This window comes from Haliaeetus leucocephalus, unplaced genomic scaffold (assembly GCF_000737465.1).
Source record: "Haliaeetus leucocephalus isolate CR32 unplaced genomic scaffold, Haliaeetus_leucocephalus-4.0 Scaffold92, whole genome shotgun sequence".
Lineage (NCBI taxonomy): Eukaryota > Metazoa > Chordata > Aves > Accipitriformes > Accipitridae > Haliaeetus > Haliaeetus leucocephalus.
Genome location: NW_010972528.1, coordinates 8,730,449 through 8,755,781, shown reverse-complemented (window position 1 = coordinate 8,755,781; position 25,333 = coordinate 8,730,449). Strand labels below are relative to the sequence as shown.

Genomic DNA, 25,333 nt, shown 5'->3' with positions numbered 1-25,333 from the left:
ATATATGGGTATGAAGCTGAATAGCTGCTCATCCCTATTTTAGTTGCAAAAGCAATCACTACGCTGTAGTGAGTTATAACTTTCTGACAATACTTTGAAGTATTAAAAAGTGTAACAATCTTATTAATAAGCAGTCTCAGCAACTCACCTAATGTTTGGTTGTGCCCCCAGAAAATAAACACTGAAAGTTCATCTTTGCCATGATTTTGTGCCTGGGTAGTCAGGAGGACATCCATTTGTGAATCACCATCATAATCTCCAGGAACTACACTGGTTATGGTAACACTGAGAGATCTAGAATTAAAAACAAACAAAAATGCCCACATGCAAATAACTGTACAAATGTGTACATGAAAACTGAAATACTTGTGTGTTCAAAGGCTTGCCTTTTCGTCTCTATTGTTATTAGTTGGTCCAATACAATACTATCCTTTAGCAATCCGTCTTTTTGTGAAGTCCTTATCTAATGCAAAAGTAACTTCAAATCAAGCATTCTGCACACTGTCTTCCTCTAAGGAAGGATGACATTTTTAACTCTAAACTTCAGCTAACAGGCATTCTTCAGCCATATCCTGTTGTAATGTTAGCTAGACTTCATTAGATCCCTTCATTTTTTGTAGAACCAGTCCTCAAAAATGTGTTTCAGAGAGCAGGATCTTTTGGTTGCATTCCAAGAGCAAGACCATAAAGCAACAGGAGTCAGACAGATAGCTAGATCTTTTTAAAGACAATGTCATCTCCCCCTATCTTCTGCCACGTCTTACCACTCCTCTCTACACGTGTTTGTTCTATCTTTTTTTACTTGGTTACCTACTCAGAGACTCTGCTTTACACAAACACACATAGATCATTCTGTTAAGAATTCAAAGCAGATCATTTCTAATGCACTAAACAAATTACCTCCTTCCAAGATAGGAGGGAATAGGGAAAAATAAAAATATATAGAACTATAGAAGATGAAGCTGAGCTATAACAGCAATTTAACTTTTAATAGACATAATACTATTAGTAAGCATTATTCATAAGCAATAACATATCCTGTAATACTATTATGGTTAAAACTATACATATATATGTACATAAACACACATTGTTTTACATTTTTTAAAAATTGATACTTTTTTTTTTAAAGCCACGTTTAAACTTTAGAAAGGAACAGTTCTCTACACAGAAATACCAGAACACCATTCTCCATATCTCATTCTAAAGCAGATGATATTGGCAGGATTCCACTAGTAACTACAGCAACTAGAAGAATTTCCCTGAAAACATGTCTTGCGACAGAGACTAATACTACCTGTCAAAAAGACTTAACCTATGATATGGAAAGATAGCTTTCTTTACTAGTAAATAAAGCCCTGAAAAAACAAGTCAACTGCAAAAATATTCCAAGATATGGGCATTTCTAATACTAATTAGAGGACAAAAAACCCAAAGCATAGAAATTCCATAAGGTGGTGGGAAGTCATGCCTGTTAGTTAACAATATGCATGACAAAACTCATCTCTGCAAATTCTGTCATCTGATCCACAAAATCCAAACAAATAAAATGAAAAATGTATCAGGAAATTAATCAGGACACTGGTCAAAGAACTGGAGCTCTAAAGGCAAGTTGAACAACACAGCCAAACAGAAAACAACAGCACAGACAATTCTAGTCACGTTCCCACTAACTGCAGAGATGCACTTTCAAAAAAAATGGCTACTTACATTGTTTCACCATTGACTATCAATACTTACTTCATTGGTAACTTAACACGGGGCTTAAAGTAGGGTTCCTTTTGGTCAGCCAAAAAGATAATCAACTCATTTCCTGCAAAAGCAAGTAAGACAATGAGTAACAGAAGAGGATTGTAAATGGTATATATACAAAACCAACATTTAAAAAGCTATGCCACAAATAGTCATTCCTCACAGTAGCAAAAACTTCAAAAGACTTCCCATACACTTACTTCTTCCTCATTCAAAAGGAAGCAAAAGGAGCACTTCTTCAATACAACCCATAAATCTAATTGCATCTCAATGGAATGCTAATATCAAGAATCTTCTTTGGGGCTTAGTGTTAGACCTTCCTGCTATTGTTATCACATCACTTAAAATAAAACTTCCTATAATGAGTTAAGAAACATTACATGTGGAAAAGTAGTAGGCATCAGCTCCATACAAATAATGAAAACTTCAAAGCTAACTCAAATTCTTTTAATACTGTCTCTGACACAGCAGGATCTGATACTGCTTTCCCAAGTCAGCTGACAAAAGCACTTTAAGTGACATTCACAGAAGTAACCTGGTTCCCTGCAGCATTTCCTCATTCAGAGGCAATGATACAAGCCACTATCATTTAATTATTTCAGGAAGATCTAAATAAAAGTCCATATTTTATTTTGCACAAATAATTGAAATTTGGGGTAGAAAAAAAAATTTAACCTGAACGATGAAATGTATTTTCAGTCAATAAACCACAACACACACACTGTTCTGCAAGTAGAATTATAGTTCATAGCTAAAGAAAAAAAAAATACAATTTTTTAACTCATCCTTTATTGTTTGTTTTCTGCATTCTCCAATAAACTCACCAGTAGCATCCCAAACTGCAAGAACTAGGTTACCTAGCTCCAAACTCGAGCTACCATAACATATTTCAAGAGCATCATTCTGTGGCAAAGTTCACAGCTGTGAAATAGCAGAATACAAGCTTCCTGGCTATGAAAAAAAGATAACTGCCATAAATGTATTTTCCAAGGAGAAGATGCCAACAAATGAGTAAATGAAAACAAATCCTTTCAAAATGGATAGGGGCGCACAGCGCAGTCCCATCTGGCAAGCTAATAAAGCCTGGGTTGCACTACACATTCACAGATGATTGAAAAAGTTGGCACACAGCAAGGTGGAGAAGCCTGCTGGCTGGTAAAGCTTTTGATAATAAAGCTGTGGGTTGACTGCTAAAACTTGTAATTCTCATTTCACACTATAGACTTTTACCTGCCTTTTTATCATCGATGTGGTAAAGTAATGATGACAATGAAGAAGCAAATGTAGTTTTACACATACCAGGTTCCAAGTCAATTATACTACTCAGAATGAGTTTTTTATGATCACTAAATATAGATTTATGAAAATTTCAGCTCAGCGCTCATCAACAGTCAAAATGAACAGACTACTGGAAAGTATTAGATGAACAGAAAACAAAATCATTATGCCACTTTATCAATCCATAGTGCATACATCCTAGATCTGTTTGTAGTTCTTGTCCTCTCATCTCAAAAATACAGAAGGAAAAAAGTACATAGGAGGGTGTGAAAAAAGGGAACAGTTTCCATAAAAACAACAATTACGTAAGTTCAATCTGAACATCTGAGTGAGAATACCACAGAATTTTTCAAAATTCCCCAATGAAATACAGAAGGTGAACAGGGGAATGATCACTCACTGCCCTGTACTATTAGAAGAGGCAAACACAACTAGAAGGTGGTAGGTTGAACAAGCAAAGAGCATGAACTTCCCCACTTATCCCTGTTTTGTGCATAGACTTAGAAAACAGGTAAGTTTATACACAATTCCATTTATTTGTATATTTTTAGTTTCAAAAATTGACTAAACCCAGGGCCTACTGGTAATTTTGAATTGTTCTTGCAACAGCATACTTCTGGATCTAGATTACCTCTTATGTTTAGCCAGTTTACCCTCTCTTACAAAGCTCTGAGTATGAACTGATTTTTCTTTCATGTATCTGAGCATATGGAATATGACTCTCATTCAGCTTAAGTAATTCAAGATCAGAACAGCAATATAAATCCAGTAAAAGGCCCAAGACATCATCCCCATTTCCTTACAAAGGGTCAGGATTATTAGGACTGGGCTTCTTTACCAGATCACTGTTCCTCAAAGTCTAGTATTATCTCCAATGCTCACTTCTTCAGCACTATTTAGAATTGGCTACCGTTTATTCTACTACTTAGAATTCTACTATTTAGAATTGGCTATTGCTTTTTGTTTAGAAAGTATTCTGTAAATTTTTCAAGTTACTTTCTGTCAAGACTTAAATCATGAAAAATAATGTTTTCAAGTAGGTTATTTCAGGCTGATTTTTACAGAGAATATCAAGTTGGAAAACTATAGCAAATGCCGCTATGCAGAAGCAAAGAAGAAACCATGAGTTTCGTTTCGCAAACTTTTAACTATTCACATTTTTATATGCTTTTAGCTGAAAGATAAGCAAGTAAAAATTAAATCTCTTATCACTGACGTTCACTTTAAATCTAATCTTTCAGTGCATTTTTTTCAGTAGATGAGCCAGTGGAGCATTTTCAAGGAGCCATGCATCTAAATTTCTCAACTAGATAGGAAATTCACTCATGCTTTACCAAAGCTACTTATAGAAACACTTCTGAGATTGAAGGAATAAAAAAGGTGTATTTGAGACTAAATTTATTATCTTAATGCATAGCTTCAAGCGAGTAAAATAATCCAGGATTAACATCCGCAAATAACGCTGACCACTGATAAGAAGCTCTGATTTGGGGTCCCCCCATATCTGAAGCCTAAGCAAACTCCTGGCAGATGACAGCTGCGTGGAACAAATTTATCTAGCCTTCCACTTTAACATAATGTTTGAGGTAGGATAACGAGTAATCTATCCTCTTTACGACTATGAAACGTTCATCTCTGTTTCCCAAAATGCCGTGAAAACCCAATTTGTGACCATTCACTCTGTGGGACGAAGTCTTTAGATTATTTCACAACCACAACTTCAACGTTAAGGTATTTCTTGCCCTATATGAAGCCATACTTCGGTGCAAGTCGCAAAGATCTTTTTCCATACAGAAAACACCTCGGGAGCAAAGCAAAGGTCAATTTTAGCCTTAGAGAACAATTTCGTTGTTCACTATGCTCGCCCTCAGCCCTACGGCAAACAGACCCCAGCACTACCCGCTACGCTTCCGAAGCCAAGGCGCGGAACAAGCGGCTAGCCAGGGGCTCACCGAGGCTACCTCGGGCCGGAAGGGGCCCGAAGGACCACCGGGCCCAACTCCCTCCTCCTCGCAGGACAGCTCCCACCGGGAAAGCCTTTCCCCACTCCTCGAGAACCGAGAACGCATCTGTCGGCCACGCAGCAGGTGCCCCTTCCCGAGAAGGCTGCCGGAAGGGAGGCCGAGGCCGAACGGCGCCCCGGACGCCCGCGCAGGCATCATGCCTCGGCCGCCCGCCGCTACCCGCCTGCCCCGCTCCGCCAGCGAGCCTTCAAACGCGACCGGGACCCCCGCCGCGCTCCTCGGCTGCGCTCCCGCCCTCCTCCGGACCGACGCCGGGAACGACGGCCCCGGCCCCGGCCCCGCTCCCGCCCCCGGAACGCTCACCGCCTCGCAGCACAAACAGATCCGTCTGCTTGTCCGAGTTGAAGTCGCCGAAGGCCGCTAGGGTCCCGTAGGCCTCCGCCCCAAAGAGCTGGGTGGTGACGTTCTGCAGGGCCCCGCCGGGCCCAACCAGGGCCAGCAGCAGGCACAGCCCAAGCCAGCGGCCGCAGCCCCCCATCCTGCAGCGCCGCGGCCCAGCTCCCCGCCCCCGCCCGCATCACTTACGGCAGCGCAGGGGTGTGCCCGGCGCAACTGCCGGCTCGCTTCCGGGACTGACCCGGAGGCTTTGCGACAGCGGCGCGACGGCCTGCGCAAGTCTCTTTACGGCTGGCGCGGGTAACCAGGCGGAGATCGCCGCCCGGCTCGCTTACTGAGGCAGGTGCCCGTGAGGCGCGAGCGGCTGTCCTGGCCAGAGCGGGGTGACGGCAGCGGCGGCTCCTCGCCGGCATGGCGGCGGCGGCGGCCCCTGCGGGGGCCCATATGGCTGATGTCAGCTGGAAGATGCTGGAGCTGCGGGCTCGCTCTAAACGTTCAGGTCTGACCCCTTGGCTTGCCCGAGAGGAGCTCCGGGGCTCCCCCTCCTCGCCAGCGCCTGCTCCCCTCTTCACTAACGGCCCCGTTCCCGCTCTCCTCTCCTTCCCTTTGCCCCGCCACCCTCCCCGAGCTCTTGGCCGACGTCGTCCCTGTGCCTGTTTTTTTCGCCCCCCTCCCCTCCCCCAGCTTGGCGTGTCACTCACGGCCGGGCGCGCTGCGGCCCCGTACCCGGCGCGCGCAGGCACTCCCCAACGGTCCCTCCGCGCGGGCTGGGCGGGCTCTTCCCGCTGCCCGCGTACCGCCCCGCGGCGGGTGCAGCCGTAATCCCCGCACGGAGGCTGCAAAGGGCGGCCTGGTTTGCTGCCGGTGCGGGACCCTAGTGGGGTGCTGGGGCAGGGGTGGGTGTCCGCGGCGAGGCAGGGCTTCAGGTGATTTACAGGTGTCCTTTGGTAGCATGGTTGAAAGGGTAGCTGCTTGTGGCGGTAGTGCTGCATGCAGTTTCATAAAGGGGCCGGGCAGATGAAGTATTTTAAAATTGCAGGCGCTTAGACAAAAGTACCTGCTTTTGCCAGGTTTCCCTTGGATAAAGATTAAACTTTTTTTTAACTTGAGAATTTCTTGTTCTGAACTTGGACTGCGTGGCAGCTACGTTCTGGCCTAAATGAAAGGGTCATGTTTACCGAGTTGGCTTGAATTTCCAAAGTACAAAAACCCGGATTCTTTAATTTATTTTTTTTTAAATTAAATACAGGTTTAGGGCTCATAATTGTTAATATTCTAATGGAAACAGTTTTCCAGATGATCCCTGTGGTGTTTATTTGTATGTCATAGGTGCTTGTAAAACTCAATTGTTATTTCCTTATTTGTGTATTTGATTGGTTCTGTTGTGGTAATGACTAATCAGACAGTGTGAAAAGGAAACGGGGCTTTATGAGGGCTCTCATAAAGACGATTGATTAAAGACTGGTCTGATTCATACGGCTTTAAAAATTCTACTTATGTGTAGTATTAATGTGCAAAATACCACGATTAAGACTGTCCTGTAAATGAGTTGTTACTTTGTGGCCAAGCATGATTACATGGTACTATTATCTGAAATTGATTTACAAATGTAGCCGTAGAGCTCTACAAAATAAAGTCTGGAACATGCATGTTTGGAGTATGTGAATCCTGAGTCACAAGGCAGCATGCTAACTTTGGGATTCCCATGCAGGTTCAGGCCCTGTGGCTGCAGAAGGCATTTGGATGATGTTAAATGCTTCAGTTTTTCTTAACTGCCTTCTACTTTTTTGTTAAATGTATAAGGAAGTGTCTTCTGTGACAATGACAGATTATTATTGTAGTTCACTTCCTTCTTTTCCTGTTCATAGAGATTTTGTCATTTTTATAGTAACTGAAGAAATTTATTTACTCAAGAAATAAAGATTATTTTAGTTGAAATGCTTTTCTGGTAAAAGAGTTGATTTAAAAATCAAATTTTATATATAATCTTTCAGGGAACATTTTTATCTAAAAATGAAAATCATGTTCTTGTTTCTCGAATTTATTCCTGCATCTTTATAAGTATGTTGAAATTTGTATAATTTCAGAGCTTTTATACTTCCTTTCTGGCACTCTCAGAGACATGGTTGGTATAGTCATTGAAAGTGGCTGAAACTCCCCCGTACTGTTCTGAATTGGCTGAGGTCCATGCTTGAGACTCCCAGCTTACAAACAGTACTGTTGGTTTAGGGTTTTTTTTCAGTATGATGCCTGGAGTAAGATATAGTCAACATGGGGTATAGACACATGTGCATGAAATGTGCATGACACATGTGTCTATACCCCATGTTAACTAGCATGAAATGCACATGTGATTCATGTTTTATAGCTGACAGCAAAGTATCATTTAAGACCCTATCCTGTTGGCGGTAATCCATATCTTCATGTTTATGTATATTAAATTATGAATTACTTTTATTGCTAGTAAACCCAAATTTTATTGAGAATTTTTTCGTTCCCTTCCTTGAGCTATGAAATACTGTTTCATTCACTGCAACTGTGATAATTAACAGTTAGGAGCAGATTATAAAGATACTCTGTAGTTGGCCAGTCCGCAACCACTGAAATTTTGGTTACTTTAAAAAACATAAACTTCTTGAAAGATTTGGAAAAACTTGTCATCATAGTTACAAACAGTATTTTCTTATTTTACATTGCAAACTGGAAGATGTTCTACTTCAAATTACTGAGATATTCAGTACCATAAGCAATATATACGACTGCAAGTAACATCCTAGTGTAAATTCCACATGGGATAAAAGCAGCACTATGCATAAGCAGAATTTTAGCTCCCCGTGCTTACTATTACTTAATGCTTTTATATGCACTAGTTAAAACAGTATTTTTATTTAATCTTTAAATATATCAAATAGATTTTATTCAGCACCTTTTGATGTTAGTAGCAAATTTCCTATTGAATATCAAAGCTACTGTCTAATCTCCAAAAGGGACTTTGTGTAGACTGTCATTTTATTCAGATAAGTTTTACGGAAGTAAAAGCAAAATAAAACCAATGTTTAGGCTAGAAGAGGGAAACATAGAATGTAATGAAACTTTACTACCCTTTGTGCTGTGCACTCTGTCATGCTAATAACTCCACTAACATTGCTTTCACTTAATTTAATGCTGGTTGCCTTTAACATTTACTAAACAGTTTTGAAAATTACTATAGCTTAGCCTGAGACGTTTGTGATTAGCTGCACCAATTTGAAATGGCCAATTTGGATGATGACAGAACCTCCTCTGCGCATGGTTTTTTAAAATTTGGTAAGTGTGCAGTTCTGTGTTTTGTTTTTGTTTGTGGCTATTTAACTCAACAAAAAAATGTGTTTTGTGTTTATGCTAGCAGTTTTTTAGCACTGTACAGTAGAACTTAAATATTTGAGCTCTTTCAGTGAAAATTTGTGAAAATTGGAATCTACTTGGATTGAAATCTACTGTTCAGATCTTTCTATTTTGTTTGTGTTTTGTGTTCTTCTAGGTATCTTTCAGTGTGACAATCTCTGAACTGAAATTTCTCTTATAAGATGACGGTCATGTGAAAGGTGCACTAAGTATGGTGTTTAGGATTAACTCCTAAAAAAATCCAACATGACTGGTTTAGAGAAAAGAAGTAAAAATTTCCAGTAAGTCAGTCATTGTTCTAAAGCTTGACTTTTGGAAATTAAGTGGAAGCAAAATAAAGCCCCTTGGCACAGCTTCTCTTTAGGTACAACAGGAGCTAGAGTATATGAAGTTGTCAAGGCTGTTACTGATTTAGCTCAATATATTTTGAAAAGAGTTTGATTGGAACAAATGTGTCCATATGTGAAGGTAGCTGATCTGGGTAAAACTGTATAGGAGTCTTGTTTAGTCTGTGTTGAAACACAGAAGCAGTACAAGCGCTAGTGATAGTAACCAGGTAAGGGGATTTCAGCTGCCTCTTGCCACAACTGAGTCACTTGAACTACCCTGCCTTGCCTGTGGCATTTCTGGTTTGCCTCTGTTAATGTCAAAGGACATGTGAAGTGTTGACATGGTAATAAAAAAAATACTTGTTCCTAGTTATTACATTGATACTTGATGTTTCTTTAGTTATGGTGCAAAATAAACGTTTCTAGTAGTTTTAAGAGCTGTTGTTTTGAGTTCTCAGAAATGGCAATGACTGCCTTGAATATCCTGAATTATTTCTGCCTTGCTTGTAGCATTTCCAAGGCTGGTGTGGCAGACTTTGGCATTTTGGTGTATGTTGGTTCTCTGAAGATCCTGTGTACTGGCATGACGGTCAATGTTTTATTTCTAGTGTTCAGTAACTTCTCTGTGTTGTTAGTTACTGTAAATCCTGAAATCAGTAATTTCTGTTAAGTATAATATACTGCAGAGAGAAGTCACTTCAGCTGATTAGGAAATAGAGAAAGCACAAAATAAATTGGTACATATTTTTCTTTTTCCATGTAATTCTAATTGAATTATATGTCCAGTCTAACACATGATTTGTCTTGATAGACAATAGTTGAAAAATTTTCTTGCTTTAAAACTATTTAAATGAAACTATTACAAGATTTTACTTATTTTTACCTGTGGTGTTATCATCACTCAACCTAGGTAACACTTTGTACCTCGTGTTTACTCCTAATGTTTATTCACATACAGGAATACCATAATACCTTTTTGTTCTTCCTCCCCCAGCCCCTCACCTGGGGTTTCCTTACCACATTTTCATTAAATTGTAGAACAGTTCAGTTTGGAAGGGATGTTAGGAGGTCATCTACTCCAGCCTCTCGCTCAAAGCAGGGTCAGCTATGAGTCATAGTTTCCTCCTGTATGTAGTGATTAAAAATCCCCACCAGCAACAGCATAGTTGGTACATGTGAAGTTCATGGAATCAGAGTTCAGATATTTACATATGTGAGAAGTGACTTTTCTTTCTAGTGGAAGTGCTTCAGAAAATTATTTTCTTATATCATCTTGCTCAACTACATGGGTTTGGACTTAAAAGCAGATGTATTTCATGGCAGACAACTATTAGAATAAACTGTATGGTATCCAACAGTGTTTCTGTCCAGTACCGTGTTAAGTGAGCTCAGGAGAGATTGCAGAAGTCTCGAGGGAAAGGAAATGTGATGTTGGGAGGATATGATTTGTTCATATGATATCATGTCTCAAACTTTGCTGTGTGAAGAAATAAAATCCTCTTTGGTCCCAATGTCTTCTGTAATGTGAAGATGTTATCGCCCATACTAATACTGGGTAACGAAAGTTACTGTGACCTGAGATCTAGACCTTATTCATGTCTCAAGTGTTGGAATACACCCAGAACTAGCGTTGCAATAAAGGACTGTGGTCAGTTTTTATTCTTATCAGATCTAGAAAGAAATCTGGTGTTCTCAGATTTGTTTTGTTTGGTCTGTGCTGATTTAACTTTGCAAGTAAACATTTTCTTTTGTTCTTCTGGCAATGTGAAATGCTGGAAATAAAATTCTTGCCATGTTGTTTCCATTCGCTTGTGATTAAACTTTGGGGAGGTATGTGTTTGGTTGGTTGTTTTTTTTTAAATTCTGTACTTTAAAAATTTGAATAATCAGTCTTTGTTGAAATATGCAAATCTTTATCCATAGACTAGGCCCAGAATTCAATTCTGATGCCTATTTTTCTTCAATATCTGCAATTGCTGCCATCTTCAAGGATGTGTGGGTGTTCAAAGCTTCTGTATATACGAATTTGGGAGCAGGGTTTCAAAATGTCAGCCATAGCTTTTAAATCTAAACATCTAGGCAGTTTATAGCTCTTCCCTGAAGAGCAATTAATGCTTATCTCAAGTATAACTGGAATAAAAATGAAGTGGATGGGAAAGTACTTTAACATCACGGTGACATAATATCCCCAGCCTCCAGAGGTTGTCTATACGTAAATACTTACACTGCTAATAGCTTACCTCGGAGAACTTCCCTTAATTTCCTTCAGTTTTGTATTCTGCTTAGAAATTGAATTGCAAGTTTTTCCTGGAATTGTTGTACATTTGTGTATCATCTGCTGGATAATGTTTTCTTATAATTTCCATGTCTTAGCTAAGTCAGAAATATCTTGTTTATTACTTCAGTTCTACACTAGTAATTGATGTCTCTGTTACCAGTTATTGGGCTGTTTCAAATTTCTTCCTGTTTTCTAATACTTTGAAAGGAAATTACTGTCCTTTTTAATAATTCTTCAACTTGAAGAATGGTGAAATCATATTACCCTGGAACCTGTAAGTGGTAGGAAATGAAAGGGGATTAATTTTCATTCAAGATATGGATATATTGTATTTAGTCAGTGCAATTATCTGAAAAGAAACAGGGATTTAATTGGACTTGGGATAAAGATTTTGAGTGTTCTTTATCAGACGTTAAATATATTAATGCATGAAATAACAGTTTGATTTCCTATCTGTGTGGGTTTTTAGTGATTTTGAAGTAGTTACTGACTTGCAGCAATCCACTTCTGATGTAAGGAAATAATGGGCATGCTTCATTCTTTGCGGAAGAGAATCTGAACTACCACATACCCTATTTAAATTTTGGGTGGGGTTATTACAATGATCTACAGCTGAAGAAATATTAAATCAACAAAACATTTTTTAAAATTCCTTCCTAGCATATCTACTTATTTACCTAAAGTAAAACTCACACTGTATGGTTATAATGAAATGAGATATTTATGAAAAATAGTATTTGGAATTAATGTCCTCATTCTGTTTCTTCTGAATGCTAACATACAAACTGAGGATTCAAGAGTACTATTTGCATATGTCATTCTTTTATCTTTAAGTGTTGCAGTCTTGCTGCTGTCATTTTTTTCAGTCTGAAAACCTGTTTTAAATTTGTAATTGAAAATAGCTTCCTATAGCAGGTTTTTGTCTTGCTGAAATGAACTGTTAAACAGATTTTGGAATAGAGTATAGATGGGCTTTTTTTAGCGATCCTGAAAATAGCTGCCACTGGGTTATGGTCTCACTACAAAACCGCATGGAAGGAGAAGCTAGCTCCATGTTTTTCCTATCTGTTTCTTGCTTTTGATTAGATTGTGATACTAATGAAACATAATTTACCACAGGATTTGTCCAGCACAACGCTGTAGACACCCAAGCAAAACATAAACTATATAGATGCTAAGGAGGAATTAATGAAGAGTGCGTGGAAAACTTTGGTTTTGATTGTTCCTTTAAACAAATTCTCCTACTTGTAGTAGGAGTAATTTTAAGGAATACTTTCAAGCCATAAAACTTCACTTTTTGTCAATTTTCTTGAACTTTGAATTCATACCACCTTTTTGTTTCATCAACAGTCTACTCTGGCTGTTTTAATTTATTTCTGCTAGTAGTTTCAAACATCTAAAAGAATATAATTTGTAGATGGTGGTGCTTTGACATTTTCATGCTCTTTGTTCAGTTGTCTTTCTGCACAAAGTTGAAATCTTTGAATGCTCTGAAATAGAAGAATATTCTTTTTGTTCATGATAACTTTATTTTGTTTCTCTGTTGGCCACAGAGGGTCACAGATTGTCTGGTAAGTATGTAAATTAGAACAATTTTATTTTAGAAACTTGTGTGTGTAAGTGTGTGTGCCTGTGAATACTTAACTTTTTCATGGTGCAGTACTGGGGTTATCAGTCTGCAAGAAATAGACATTCTGAACCTATTTCACACACAAAGGACAGTGTACTATGTATGTGTTATACAGTTAACAAATCTAAGAGTAAGACTCTTTATTTTGCCTTTGAAAATCTAGTAAGTGAATATTTCTCATAAATTTGCTACTTTTTATGCAATAAGTGACTTACTGAAGATTTTATCTTACGCATATTCTGTCCTACTTTCACTGAATCACCTTATAAAATTACAATTACTGCAGTTCACTGGATTGTGTGCTTTTGCAAGATAACTGAATTAATAGTATAACTATAAATTACGAATCTTCTCATGGACAGGAATTCCTAGGCAAAAAGAAGTAGAAAAATAAAATTGCTTTGAAAAATTGATTTAAATTGGTTCAGAATGTTGATTTTTTTTAAACAGAAGATACAAAAGGTGTGATATATTACAAGTTTTTCTTTTCCATTAGAGAACAACTTCATTTCTTTTAGCTTTGTTTTGTTAGGGAACTCAAATTGGGCTCTCTGTCCTTCCCTCTCAGGCCCTTTCTCCACATGCATGTGTTCTTTGTAACTTAACCTCTCCTAATGAGGAAAGGTAAGGCTGTAGGGGAAGCTCAGATGTATTGGTAAACGTCACCTGAGAATCCATGTACAACAGACCTACAGGAGTCTGCTGAAGGAAGGGTGGATTTTTTTTAACTACTATGCTTGCAAACCAAAAGTAATACTAATTTGGGGGCAGAGGTTTTTGTTCTTGAGGAACATTTTCCAATCTCCCCACCGAAGGGCTTGATTAGTAACGCTCCTGTCACTGCTCCACATACATTCATTTCATTTGGATGAGAGTCCTGTATACGGACAATCTCCTGTCTAATGCTTGGACGTGTGCTGGGAGCGCGAAAGAGGCAACTTCAGTAGGAGCACTCTGCTGCATCCTGTGCATCCTGCCAGAACTGCTTGGCTGGCAGGGCTTCCCTGGCAATTCATTTTTCTGAGCTTTTCAGAAGGACAGCATGCAGTCCGGAAAGGGGAAAATCTCATTCTTCCTGTTATCAAATGGCTCTGTGGGAGATCTTCCCATCCAGAACACTGAATAAAGCCAAAGTGATTTATAGAGGGAGAGCAGTATGTTACTCTTAAATCAGAAGTTGGAAATGGTTTACCCCAGTAATTTTTAAGAAATCATGTCTTTCTGATAGGTAGCTCATTTCAGCTGTCAGGAAAACGGACTTTTCTGGTGCAAATAGGGAGGCAGTCAATATGTGGGACACTGAGAAGGAAAGATGTGGACTTGAGAGCATTGTATTTCTCTGGAATATAGGTAATTTGGGGGCTTTATCTGTTGGATAGGTTGTTTAAGCTTTGGTAGTATGTGAGACCAAGCTAAGCCTTTTTTTGATTCAAGAAATGAAATCAGCTAGGCTTTTTGTGGTAGTGGGTGAAAGCGGAGTTAGGATAGGTAAAACATTAATAGTGTTGTACATGTTCACCATTTAAAGAAGGCAGGTAGGGAAGTAATTGTTAAATTTGGGCTACTTTTGTCCCTCTTCCTTCTGTTTTTCTACATATCTTTAGGAATTCTGTCTATAGCATACTTAATTTATAAGAAAAGGTTCTTAGAAAATTCTTAACATTTAATAGACTGTCTTCAATAATTAAACTATACATTTACGTAGCATTTGCTGGAGCTGAATATCTGCAAGGCATTGGAGATCCAGATGGAGGTCTTGTTTGTGTGGACAGGTACTGCAGAAAAAATGTGTAGAGAAATCTGTTCTCTGAGATTTTAGAAATTACAATTTTTGTTGTTTGAATTGAAATTCGATAAATTGTGCTTTTGTATAACAAACATGAAAAAATCATATCGCAGTAATTTTTAGGAAAACTAGAATTATGAAACTAATTCTGATCTTGGGCCCCCCGCCCCCCTTTTTTTTTTTTTTTTAGGTTCAATTTATGAGCCACTTAAAAGTATTAACCTTCCAAAACCAGAGGGGGAAAGTCTGTGGGATAAATTAGATCATTATTACAGAATTGGTAAGTTAATAATTTTAATAATTGTTCCTACCACGGAAGATTTTCAGTGTAACTTACTAAAATATATACAGTTATGGTTATGACAGTAATTGGCTTTGTCTTAAAATAATATCTGCAGTCTTTAATAAGGATTTTTATTTTCTGAAAGATAAAGGGTTCTGTCATTACAATTCCTCATAAGATTCCTCTGATAATATAATGCATGTATTTGGATATTTCATACATTGCTTGAAGAATTGTGACCTGTAAATAGTGTTCAAAATTATCATCTGCATTTGTCAAATGGTAGAATAGGTTCTAAGTTGCACCTGATGGTCTTGGGTGGGGAGGGTTAAACATAATCTGCTGACAGGTTTTGATGCTTGAACTAACCCAGATATGAATTAGAATTGATATTTACATGTATTCCTACTTGAGGATAGTTTCTGAAATTTCTCCTGGGAGTTTGAAAGGCACAAAAACTGGAGGGCTGAATTACACTTCTTGCTGAAAATGAAAATCTATGTTGGAAATGCAGTCCAGCTGTTAAGACTGAATTTAGAATTATTTTGGATAAAGTGGTAGCTTAGTATTGTGGCATTAGCCAGATACAGCTGAGGAAACATTTAAATGGAAAAAAGCTTTCTTTTAGTGCTTAAAAAACAGTTTGTCAGGTAATCAGTGAGAAGTTAATTTTTGTTATTAATGGTCCCCTAATGTATTTTTGTGCTGAAATTTTATCTGTTAGCTAACTTATTTTAAGCCAACTTGAGTGTTTTTCTTTTCATTATGTGATCATTTTAAGTCAAAACCATACATGTTAAAGAAGCAATGGTTTATTTTGATTGTTTTGGGGGTTGGAGGGGTTGTGTTATAATAAAGTCCTGCCTGTATTCTAAAATCAGTTTTTTTAATGGCTGTGCAATTGACTGTTTAAAATTTAAGTTTTAGTCAGGCAACAGTGTAAAATAGTGAACAATTTTTCCATCATTCTAAAAATGTGGGATGAGACTCCCTTCAAATCGCTTTTTGAAGTGAAATCTGTGAGTTGTGCCTGGTCTATCCATAGATGTGTTGCTGTTTGTAGATGCATTGCTTTTATCTTTCTTACAGAGGAGATCACTGTTCTATTTACTTTTAATGCTTGGCAGCAGCAAATCTGTGGTGGTGCTTGCTCTTTATCTGTTAGGCACTTATGTTGCAAGCAGTCTGCTGCCTCAGTAAAAATTTACTACTGAATTTATACTTCATTTTAGAATAGTCTATATTGACTTTTTCAGGTAACATTTTATCAAAGTTCTTGTTATAAGATACTAAGTCACTGAAGAATATAATGCAAAAAGCCATAAGCCCCGGTAAAGAGGCTTTTTTAAATTGATGCTTGATAACATTATGGAAAAAAACCTGCTTTCTTGTCTTATAATGAACAGGTTATTGTTAGAAAGGTCATGTTGAAGGACATTAAGCCCAGTTTCAATCTTGTATCTTGTAGCACACTGGTTATGATACAATTTTAGGAAAAAAATTCAGAAAGTGCAAAGTATTAAAGTACAAAGTGAATGAAAGTAATATTTAGTATTTTTTCTAATTCAGTTTTGACAACTTGAAAATTCCTGTCTTTTCTATTTTTATGTCAAGGTACTGAGTTAAATAGTTGTAGTCGTCCTTTCTCATTTAAAAATATTGATACAATCATCTGGCCTAAGTTAAAAAATTAATTTTTATGAATTTAGAGTTCTGCAGAGTTTAACTATTTAAATTGGGGGGGGGGGGGCGGTTGACATACCGTAGGCCCCCTTCCCCCCCTTTTTTTTTTTCATAATAGGGAAATTACTGGGTTGCATTGTAGATATTCTGTACTGAGTGGGCTGTACTAGAACAGAGCCATATAAATAGTTTTGAATACTGAGTTTTTGTAAAAAGGTCTAATTTGACTGTAAAAACAAGGTAACAAAATTCTTTGCATGTGTCTTTCTCCTTACCTTTCTTTCTCTTCTGTTTTATGTTGTGCTTGCTCTAACAGGTTGTTCACATCTTGATTTATTCCTGAAAATCTGTGTAGAAACTGGAAGAAACATAAGTGTTGTTAATACCACTTCTTCTTTTTTCCTTTTTCCAGTTAAGTCAACATTGCTGCTTCATCAAAGCCCAACCACAGGTCTGTTTCCTACAAAGACATATGGCGATAACCGAAAGGCAAAAGTACACGACAGTCTTTACTGTGCTGCATGTGCCTGGGCACTAGCCCTTGCTTACAGGTGACTAACTTCTAAACTCAGGTCTCTGCCATGTTACATTCTTTCTGTTATGGAGTTCCCCAGGAATGTTTTAAAAGATGAAGCTTTATCAAAAATAGTTTTGTAAATCCATAGGGATAGTACATGTTTCCAAATATCAATAAAATACTTATGTAGCTATTAGGTTAAAAAATGTCACTCTAATTTGGTAAGTAAGCATGTTTTCATATAATTTAATTGGTACCCATATTCTGAAACAGAGGAATTGATGCATGCTATAAGAAAAAAGGTTATTGTGGCAAACTACTCATGCAATACTGCTCATTTTAAATGTAGTAGGAGAGTGCAGAGCAGAAGCAGGGTTGCTGCAGGTAGTAACAATCCGGGTACTTGCAGGAGACTGAATCCTTGAATGCTGAGAAATGTGTACTTGGGAAGTAGTCGTGACTATCTTCCTTGCTAGGTACAAAGGCTGGGCCATCTCAGTTGTTAGCTCTTCTTACTTTCTGTTTTGTCCGTTTCCCCGGTTGACTCATTAGAGAAGTAGGCTAGGAATTTGCATGGTGTATATGACCTTAAGAACTATGGGAGAGTTACATCCCATAATAATTAATTCATAATTCCCTCTCCTTTACGTCAAATAATTATGGAAATTGCTTTCTGAGATTTAGTATTCCTTGTTTCCAACCTTGCTACCCCAGCCACCCAGGAAAACACGGAGGTGATGATAACTGAAATGTGGTGTTTTTAAGAAAGAAGATGGTGTGCAGATATTGAATAATTTACTCTCTTTAGTAATCAACTTCTTGTATTGGGGTAGTGATCACAATCTTGGACAAAATTCTAGTATACTGTACAGAAGAAGGACCAGAAATAATATGAGGAGCTACTGTTGAAGTAAAGATGATCTACTTAGCAGATAAAAAGTTTTGAGTTTCTTTTCTGTCTCCATTTATTGCTTTAGATTCTATACCCCTGACACCAATCTGAAGAAACAGTTATTAAAGTTGTCTTCTAGGAAGTGTTGTTAAAAAATGATGCTTTTTGAAAGAGAAGACATACAGAGATTTGCCTTTACTTCTGGAGATGCCGTGCCTGAGATCTAATGGGTTTCAAAATTTTGAGACTAGCAAAAATTTTAAGGAAATTAACATTCAGAATGTGTAATGATTACTTTCATTTCTTATATTGAAATCTTTGCATTTTTCTTTTAATTCCTCTTTCTGTTGGTGACATAAAAGCATTTGAAAACAACAAAAAAAATTTAGAAGGACGAATGAAAGGGGCAGGGGTGATTGCTTTGAATTTTCAGCAACTCATAGAAGAGAGCATGGCATGATGTTGCCTGAGTTATTCAGTCTTTAATTTCCACTATGTAGAATCATAGAAGATGATATGTGAAATTTGATGCAGGTTGAAGGAAGGGCAAAGTGGCAAGATAAATAGTTTGTGTTACGTCCAATTATGCTCAGAACAGGGCCCTGAACTTCAGGTGCTGTGCACCGAATTTTCTTTGATGGGCAAAGGTTGATGACTGAAATTAAGTGAACGGCAAAAATCTGAAATGAGCCAAGATACAAGACTCATGTGGAAGGTTGTGTTATCTACTACATGCAGATTACTGTGCTTGACTCATGCCAGTGCTGCTGTTCACTTTTATAAAAGCTGAATTTCTTGAGAGCATGTTAAGAAAACAAACACTACTCTTATGAATAGAAGAGAAATGTTGTAACATGAAAACTTCAGGGCTTTTACATGTGCTTCTTATTGCTCTTTGGATTTATGGTAAAGTTGGGAATAAATACTAAATTCTTAACCTATTAATTGTGCATTATCTGGTTTTATTCCTTGGGTTGCTTTTCCCCCCCTTTTTTCAACTTTGTAATTGAAAGCAAGTATATTTCTTAGATATAAGATTATTATTTAAATAGCATGACTTCTGGACATGTATGCTTTTAGAAGTTATCACTACATTCCTGAGTTTCAGTGCAGGTAGCAGAACCTCAGCATAAACTACTAACATGGTAAGTGTGGTAGAAAAGGATATGCTTAATTTGCAGTGTAGTTATCATCCACTTACCTGTATTCAAATTAGTAACAGCTATAAAGTGGACTGAGAAATAGCATTGAGCATATTGTGCTGTTTTGCGTATTTGTATCAGAGACATGTTGTTCTAAGTTACGAATACGTAAGAAAATATTATTTTCACCCTGAAAGGCTCAATCAAAAATTGGGAACTGGAAAAGACAGAACACATGAATGCAATGATCAAGGTTGTTTACACACTATACATTTCTTAGAGATAAAATAACTTAGGATTTGGCATTGTTTTTAATATATGTTTAGTAATATAGTAATTGTGAGTATTGTTTGATTTCAGGTATAAAAATAACAAGGTATCTTGAAACACATTTCTGGACTTTCAGAGTAGTGAACTTTCAGACTCTTGTATGCACAGCTGTAGTTTATCAACATCATCAGGAAAGTGACCTTGATTATGAATGGCAGATATTTTTTAGAGTTAAAGAGAAATTGTCTGTGTTTTGGATCTGCCAAGGAACATAGAACAGTGGCTTGCAATGTTATAATATCAGGAAGGATTATTATTTTTTTTTTTAATTTTGAAATAGGAATGTTTGTGTAAGTTGCAATATAAACTAGAAAACTTTTTCTTTCTTTTTAATTAAGGAAGGATGGGCAGGGCTATAAATATGTTGATATGAGCATGGGTACCACTATAAAACAATGTTAGTTAAATACTTAATACTCCAAAGCGCTAATGTGTCTTTTTCTTTTTCTCCCCCTGATGCATTTCCACTTTGTTTTATGAGTTATCTCTCTTACGCAGGCGTATTGATGATGACAAGGGAAGGACTCATGAACTGGAGCATTCTGCTATAAAGTGTATGAGGGGAATTCTCTACTGCTATATGCGCCAGGCCGATAAGGTAAAACACTGTAGTGTGGACACAAGCACTCACTTAATTCTAAGGGATTAATTAAACTGTGAAAACTAACTTCTAAACATAGATAAAATTCAAAAGGGGAATGCAGTATTACTGTGTGGCCCAGCTAAGAACAGCTGCTTCATTATTGTCAGGTCGCAGCATTGTTTTAGGGTATAGAAGACACAAGCCTTTTGCAAAGTAAACTGCAGGGTATACTTGAAACTTCCTTGGGTTCCTTTTGCAGTTATTTATCCCATTTAAACATCAGACCTTTAATAATCGGGGTTGGGTTTTTTTATGTCTTTTTAGCGCTTAAATGGAAAGATGTAGAATTTCTTTTATCTAAGGCTGGAGAGTTTTCTTTGCACTGTTAACTTGGTTATTGCATTTGCAGTTGTGCTCCTTACTTAGGTGATTGTTTTGATTATTTTGCTTGGTTTCTTTAGCAGTCACTTTCCAGTATTCTTTGACCTAATGATGTAAATTCAGAAGGGCAGCAACAACAGATGAATACGCAAAAATAAGAGTAATTTACTTATGCTATAATATAGTTGATTTATTCAGCCTGTAATCCTTTTGGGAGTATACCCTGAACATTCTTGGATATTCAGGGCTTCTTCTTACCAAAATTTAGATGTGGTGGATTAATTTTGCATAGTGGCTAGCAGTAATTCTACAGGTAGTTAACTGTCTGTATTCCATGTGATTATTTTAAGTTTTGTGCTGCTGAGTTTTAACTGTATTATTAAAAATAATTCTCATGTTACCACATAACTTCCATCACTTCGAAGCACACAAACTGAAATGTAAAGTCCGTAGGCATGTGATATCAGTAATAATAATAAGCAAATGAGGTGTATTGCCCATTGTATTTGTGCTGATGTGGGGTTTTTTTCAGTTTTCTTAGACTGTTTCTTTGTAGTCTGATATCTTTAATAATCTTGACCTAAACTGATCTTGTTATATTTGAGCTGTTGTTCTTCTCTTTGACATACAGTGGTTTGTTTTGTGGGTGATGAGTGCAGATATGAATAATGAGTATTAAATTAACACAGGTGTCACACTGCTGACATACTGGTTGTCAGTTTTTGCCTTGATTACTATAAATGCTTCCTCTTCCTGCAGTAATGAACAGTCTCCTAACAGACATAAGTCAAACTGGACTTTATTCTGAGAGACTCTACGTGCTGGCCTTATGTAGAAGGAAGATATTTTTTAATAATATGAATTATATATGCCCAAGGAGTGACTTGCATAGGTGATGGTGTTTGTGACAGAAATTGCAGATGTTATATTCTATTGCTCATTAACATATGAGTTATGACCTGAAATGTACTGAAAGTGTTCATGGACTAGAGATGGTAACTCCACATCGTATTCATTTTCTTGCTTCTGGGGCACATGCTATATGCTATGTATGATTTGTTGGTAGAGAAGAATATCCCATGAAGATAAGATCACTGTTGAAAATGTTGTGAAATATGGACCACGTACTGGCAATGATGGTTAGAAAATTCAAAAACTGTTTGTTGGAGAGCACAGCATGACTTGAAGAGTTATGGAGAAGGATCTTCTGTTACATTCATTCTTTTCTTTGTGAATTTGTTTTCCTTTCTCTGCCCTATTGGCAGCTCTCTGACAGTCTGGATTGTTTTCTCAAATGGTTTTGTAAGCTAGCAGGCATTGTATTTTGCAACGAAAAAGGAATCAAAACTACTTTAAAACCACGGTAGTTCTTATTTCTCTCCTTTGTTGTTAACCTCTTGTATTAGTAATTCATCTTACTGCATTCCATCTCCATCATAAGAGATTCTGTATCTTAGAGGCTCATTGTGAAGTCCAATGATAGTGTCCGTGAATAAAAAGTCACTTTAGTCTGGGGTACTATTCTTCCTATCTGTGATCTTCATGTTTTCTTTTTAAGCTATCAGCTTTGCCTTCTAGTATCTGTAAACATTTCACTGTACATCTGAATGTCACAAACTGTGCTCACCAAAATAAATCTTTGTTTTCCCATGTGCTCTTTTATACTAGATATTCTTAGCTTTTGCAGCTTTTAATCTGTTACGTGATCTACAGGTGGCAATTTCTGAACACTTTTTTGTAGGTCTATGACCTAGAAGGCTTAAAAATTATTATTATTAACAACAATAATAATTTCTTCTTTTGTTTTAAAACCTTTGCCACATTGTCAAATGGTACAACAATAATTACTAAATTTCATGGATCATGATCACTAAAAATATTAAAACTATTGTTCCCAACATAAGATTTGGGCCCTTGCGCTCCAGTAAGAGCTTTAAACTAGGAATGGTGATGGGGGGGAGAGAGTGCTCAACAGTCAAGTGAGGAAGTGGTGGGTGGACTAGGCAAGCAAACGGCCTGGAGTGATGTGAACAGAAGGCACATAGCATTAACTGAAGTGGAATTGTCCCAGGCATACGTGTGGAAATAAGGAGGTACCTAAGGGACAGCATTATGGAGAAGAAGGTTCTCATACCCTTTCTAGGAAACCAGCATACTTGGGTGCCTCTCAGAAATGCCCATACACTAATGCATGCGGCCTGGGGAACAAAATGGAGGAATTAGAAGTATGTATGCAGCTCCAGGGCTGTGATGTCATGGGATCACAGAGCTGTGGTAGGACAGCTCAAGTGACTGGAACAGTGTGGTGGATGGATGCGGGCTCTTTAGGACAGGCCAGGAAGGTAAGGAGGGCAGTTTGCCCCGTATGTGAGAGAGTAGCTGGAATTCATGTAGTCTGCTAGGGAAAAGTGGTGACCCTGCTCAGAGCCTGTTGTGGTTTAACCCCAGGCAGCAACTAAGCACCACGCAGCCACTCACTCACTTCCCCCCCACCCAGTGGGATGGGGAAGAGAATCGGAAAGAAAAAGGTAAAACTCATGGGTCGAGATAAGAACAGTTTAGTAGAATAGAAAGGAATAAAATAATAATGATAATAATAACAATAATAAAATGACAATACTAATAAAAGGATTGGAATATACAAAACAAGTGATACACAAAGCAATTGCTCACCACTCGCTGACCAATGCCCAGTTAGTTCCTGAGTAGAGATCCCCCCAGGGCAACTCTCCCCAGTTTATATACTAGATGTGATATCACATGGTATGGAATACCCTTTTGGCCAGTTTGGGTCAGCTGTCCTGGCTGTATGGAATACCCTTTTGGCCAGTTTGGGTCAGCTGTCCTGGCTGTGTCCCCTCCCAACTTCTTGTGCCCCTCTAGCCTTCTCACTGGCTGGGCCTGAGAGGCTGAAGAATCCTTGACTTAGTATAAACGCTGCTTAGCAACAAGTGAAAACATCTGTGTGTTTCCAACATTCTTCTCATGCTGAACCCAAAACATAACACTATACCAGCTACTAGAAAGAAAATTAACTCTATCCCAGCTGAAACCAGGACAGAGCTTATGGGTCAGGATTCTCTATGTGCATTTCAGATCTCTGAATTCAAGGTAGGCGTGATATGCTTTGACATGCTTTCTGCTAAGATTTGAGCTCCAGTAAAATGTCCAGAACATGAAAGTGACTAAGCATCTGTAGCTATCTATTACAGATTTTTTTTCTACCAAACCCAAAGAGATTGAATAGATGGGTTCAATATTTGTATTCTTTATGTATACTTTGAGTATGTATGAAATAGTTTCTGATAAGTTTCAGGAACTGTTGTTTATAAGTTTTTTTTTACGTAGTGGTCACACCCAGATATTGTGAAGTAACTGAGTTATATAGTGAATTTGTGAATGCCCAACATACTGAAATTATTGACTTTGATTTTATGTTTTGCCTTTAATTCACCTTCAGGTTCAGCAATTTAAGCAAGACCCCAAACCATCTGAATGTCTTCATTCTGTTTTCAGTGCACACACTGGAGATGAGGTCTTCTCCCATAAGGAATATGGTCACCTTCAGGTAAAATATGCATGTGTGTGTAAACAAAAGCTTGGATGATTTTAAATAATGTTATTGTTGTCTCCATTCTTTCATGATGCAGCTGTCTGTTTAGATTTGTGTTAGATGTGTTGTACTTGATAAAACTGAGATTCCTTCTGCATCTTTGGGTGAAAAAGACTGGAAATATAACTCAGTGGTATGTTTTGGCCAGAAGGCTCTATAATAACTGGGATTTGTGGAGGTAGATGGTTGGTTGTTTATGAAGTTGCTTCTTTTTGAGACCAACAGATGGCTGTCAATAAATAATTCTGGCAAAAAAATGTTGAAGTAGTCAGTAAAGTGAAAGATTTAGTGTAATCTTACATTGAATAATGTATTTTTTTATTAACGTTCCCAGCTTAATTTTTCATAGGTCTGAGCAATTTTCATTCATAGTAAAGATTTAGTGTTACACTGTCAACGGCTTTGTCTGGTTAAAAATTATTGTTCACTATTTTGTGTAGTGGTTCCTAGTCAGATTCTGCATAATTGATTGTTTTATTGTCTTATTTTCCAAAGTGTTGACTTACTCTTTTTTTTTTCCCTTCTCTTTACCTTCAGATCCTTTTTTGCATTCATGACCTTATTCTTTTGCATTCCATAACTCTATGTACTCTTTCTAGTTCAGAAATTGCTAGTGAAATTATTCAGAAGTGACAGTAGGTTGATAATTATTTAATTTAATGGTGACAACATCGCTTAAATATTTTGTACAGTAAATATGTTGAATTCAGAAAATATATATTCTGAGAAAAATTATTTGTGGGGTTATCCTAAGTTAGTATTTTGGACTTCTATGTGAGGCTTCCTGAGAATACGTACCTTTTATCTGCAGGAGGATACAATAATTTTGGGGCCTGGGGAGCAGTGTATGATAGTTCAAAATCTCTGTTTTTTGTGGCAACTCAACCCTTCCCGTAAACATGAATGCACATTCCCTTCTGTCATCAGCAAATGTCAAAAAATAGAGAGTTTTCAGCTCTGTGGAGACAACAGAAAACAGAGTAACTGAGGTAGTTCAGTTGGGAAGAATGGAATAGATTATGTAGCTGGTCTGCCATTTTTGCTGTACTTGGTGCTTTTCAGATTGTATTAAGAAACTGGAGTCAGTGGTCTTTAAATCTTTTGGAATTTTT

At 37.6% G+C, this 25,333-nt stretch overlaps 2 protein-coding genes across 8 annotated transcripts in view; one reads left to right on the top strand and one right to left on the bottom strand.

The window, feature by feature from the left end:
• ITFG1 (integrin alpha FG-GAP repeat containing 1) overlaps positions 1–5,557 on the bottom strand; it is a 92,856-nt gene extending 87,299 nt beyond the window's left edge. For both annotated transcript variants that reach the window (XR_775483.1, XM_010585048.1), the window contains exons 1-3: positions 5,358–5,557; positions 1,741–1,813; positions 149–294 (exon numbers count right to left, since the gene is read on the bottom strand). Coding sequence is in view for 1 of the 2 variants with exons in the window: in XM_010585048.1 (XP_010583350.1) it covers positions 149–294; positions 1,741–1,813; positions 5,358–5,532 (394 nt within the window). In the remaining variant the exon portion in view is untranslated. The remainder of the gene's footprint in view (positions 1–148; positions 295–1,740; positions 1,814–5,357) is intronic.
• A 173-nt stretch (positions 5,558–5,730) lies between these two features.
• The window catches only part of PHKB (phosphorylase kinase, beta), a 90,986-nt gene continuing 71,383 nt past the window's right edge, over positions 5,731–25,333 (top strand). For 5 of the 6 annotated variants that reach the window (XM_010585044.1, XM_010585045.1, XM_010585041.1 and 2 more), the window contains exons 1-5: positions 5,731–5,889; positions 14,988–15,077; positions 17,176–17,314; positions 20,143–20,242; positions 24,069–24,176. In XM_010585044.1, the coding sequence (XP_010583346.1) occupies positions 5,802–5,889; positions 14,988–15,077; positions 17,176–17,314; positions 20,143–20,242; positions 24,069–24,176 (525 nt within the window). In that variant the 5' untranslated portion in view covers positions 5,731–5,801. Of the gene's footprint in view, positions 5,890–8,583; positions 8,697–14,987; positions 15,078–17,175; positions 17,315–20,142; positions 20,243–24,068; positions 24,177–25,333 lie in introns of all 6 variants that reach the window. The other variant, XM_010585043.1, reaches the window with a different exon arrangement.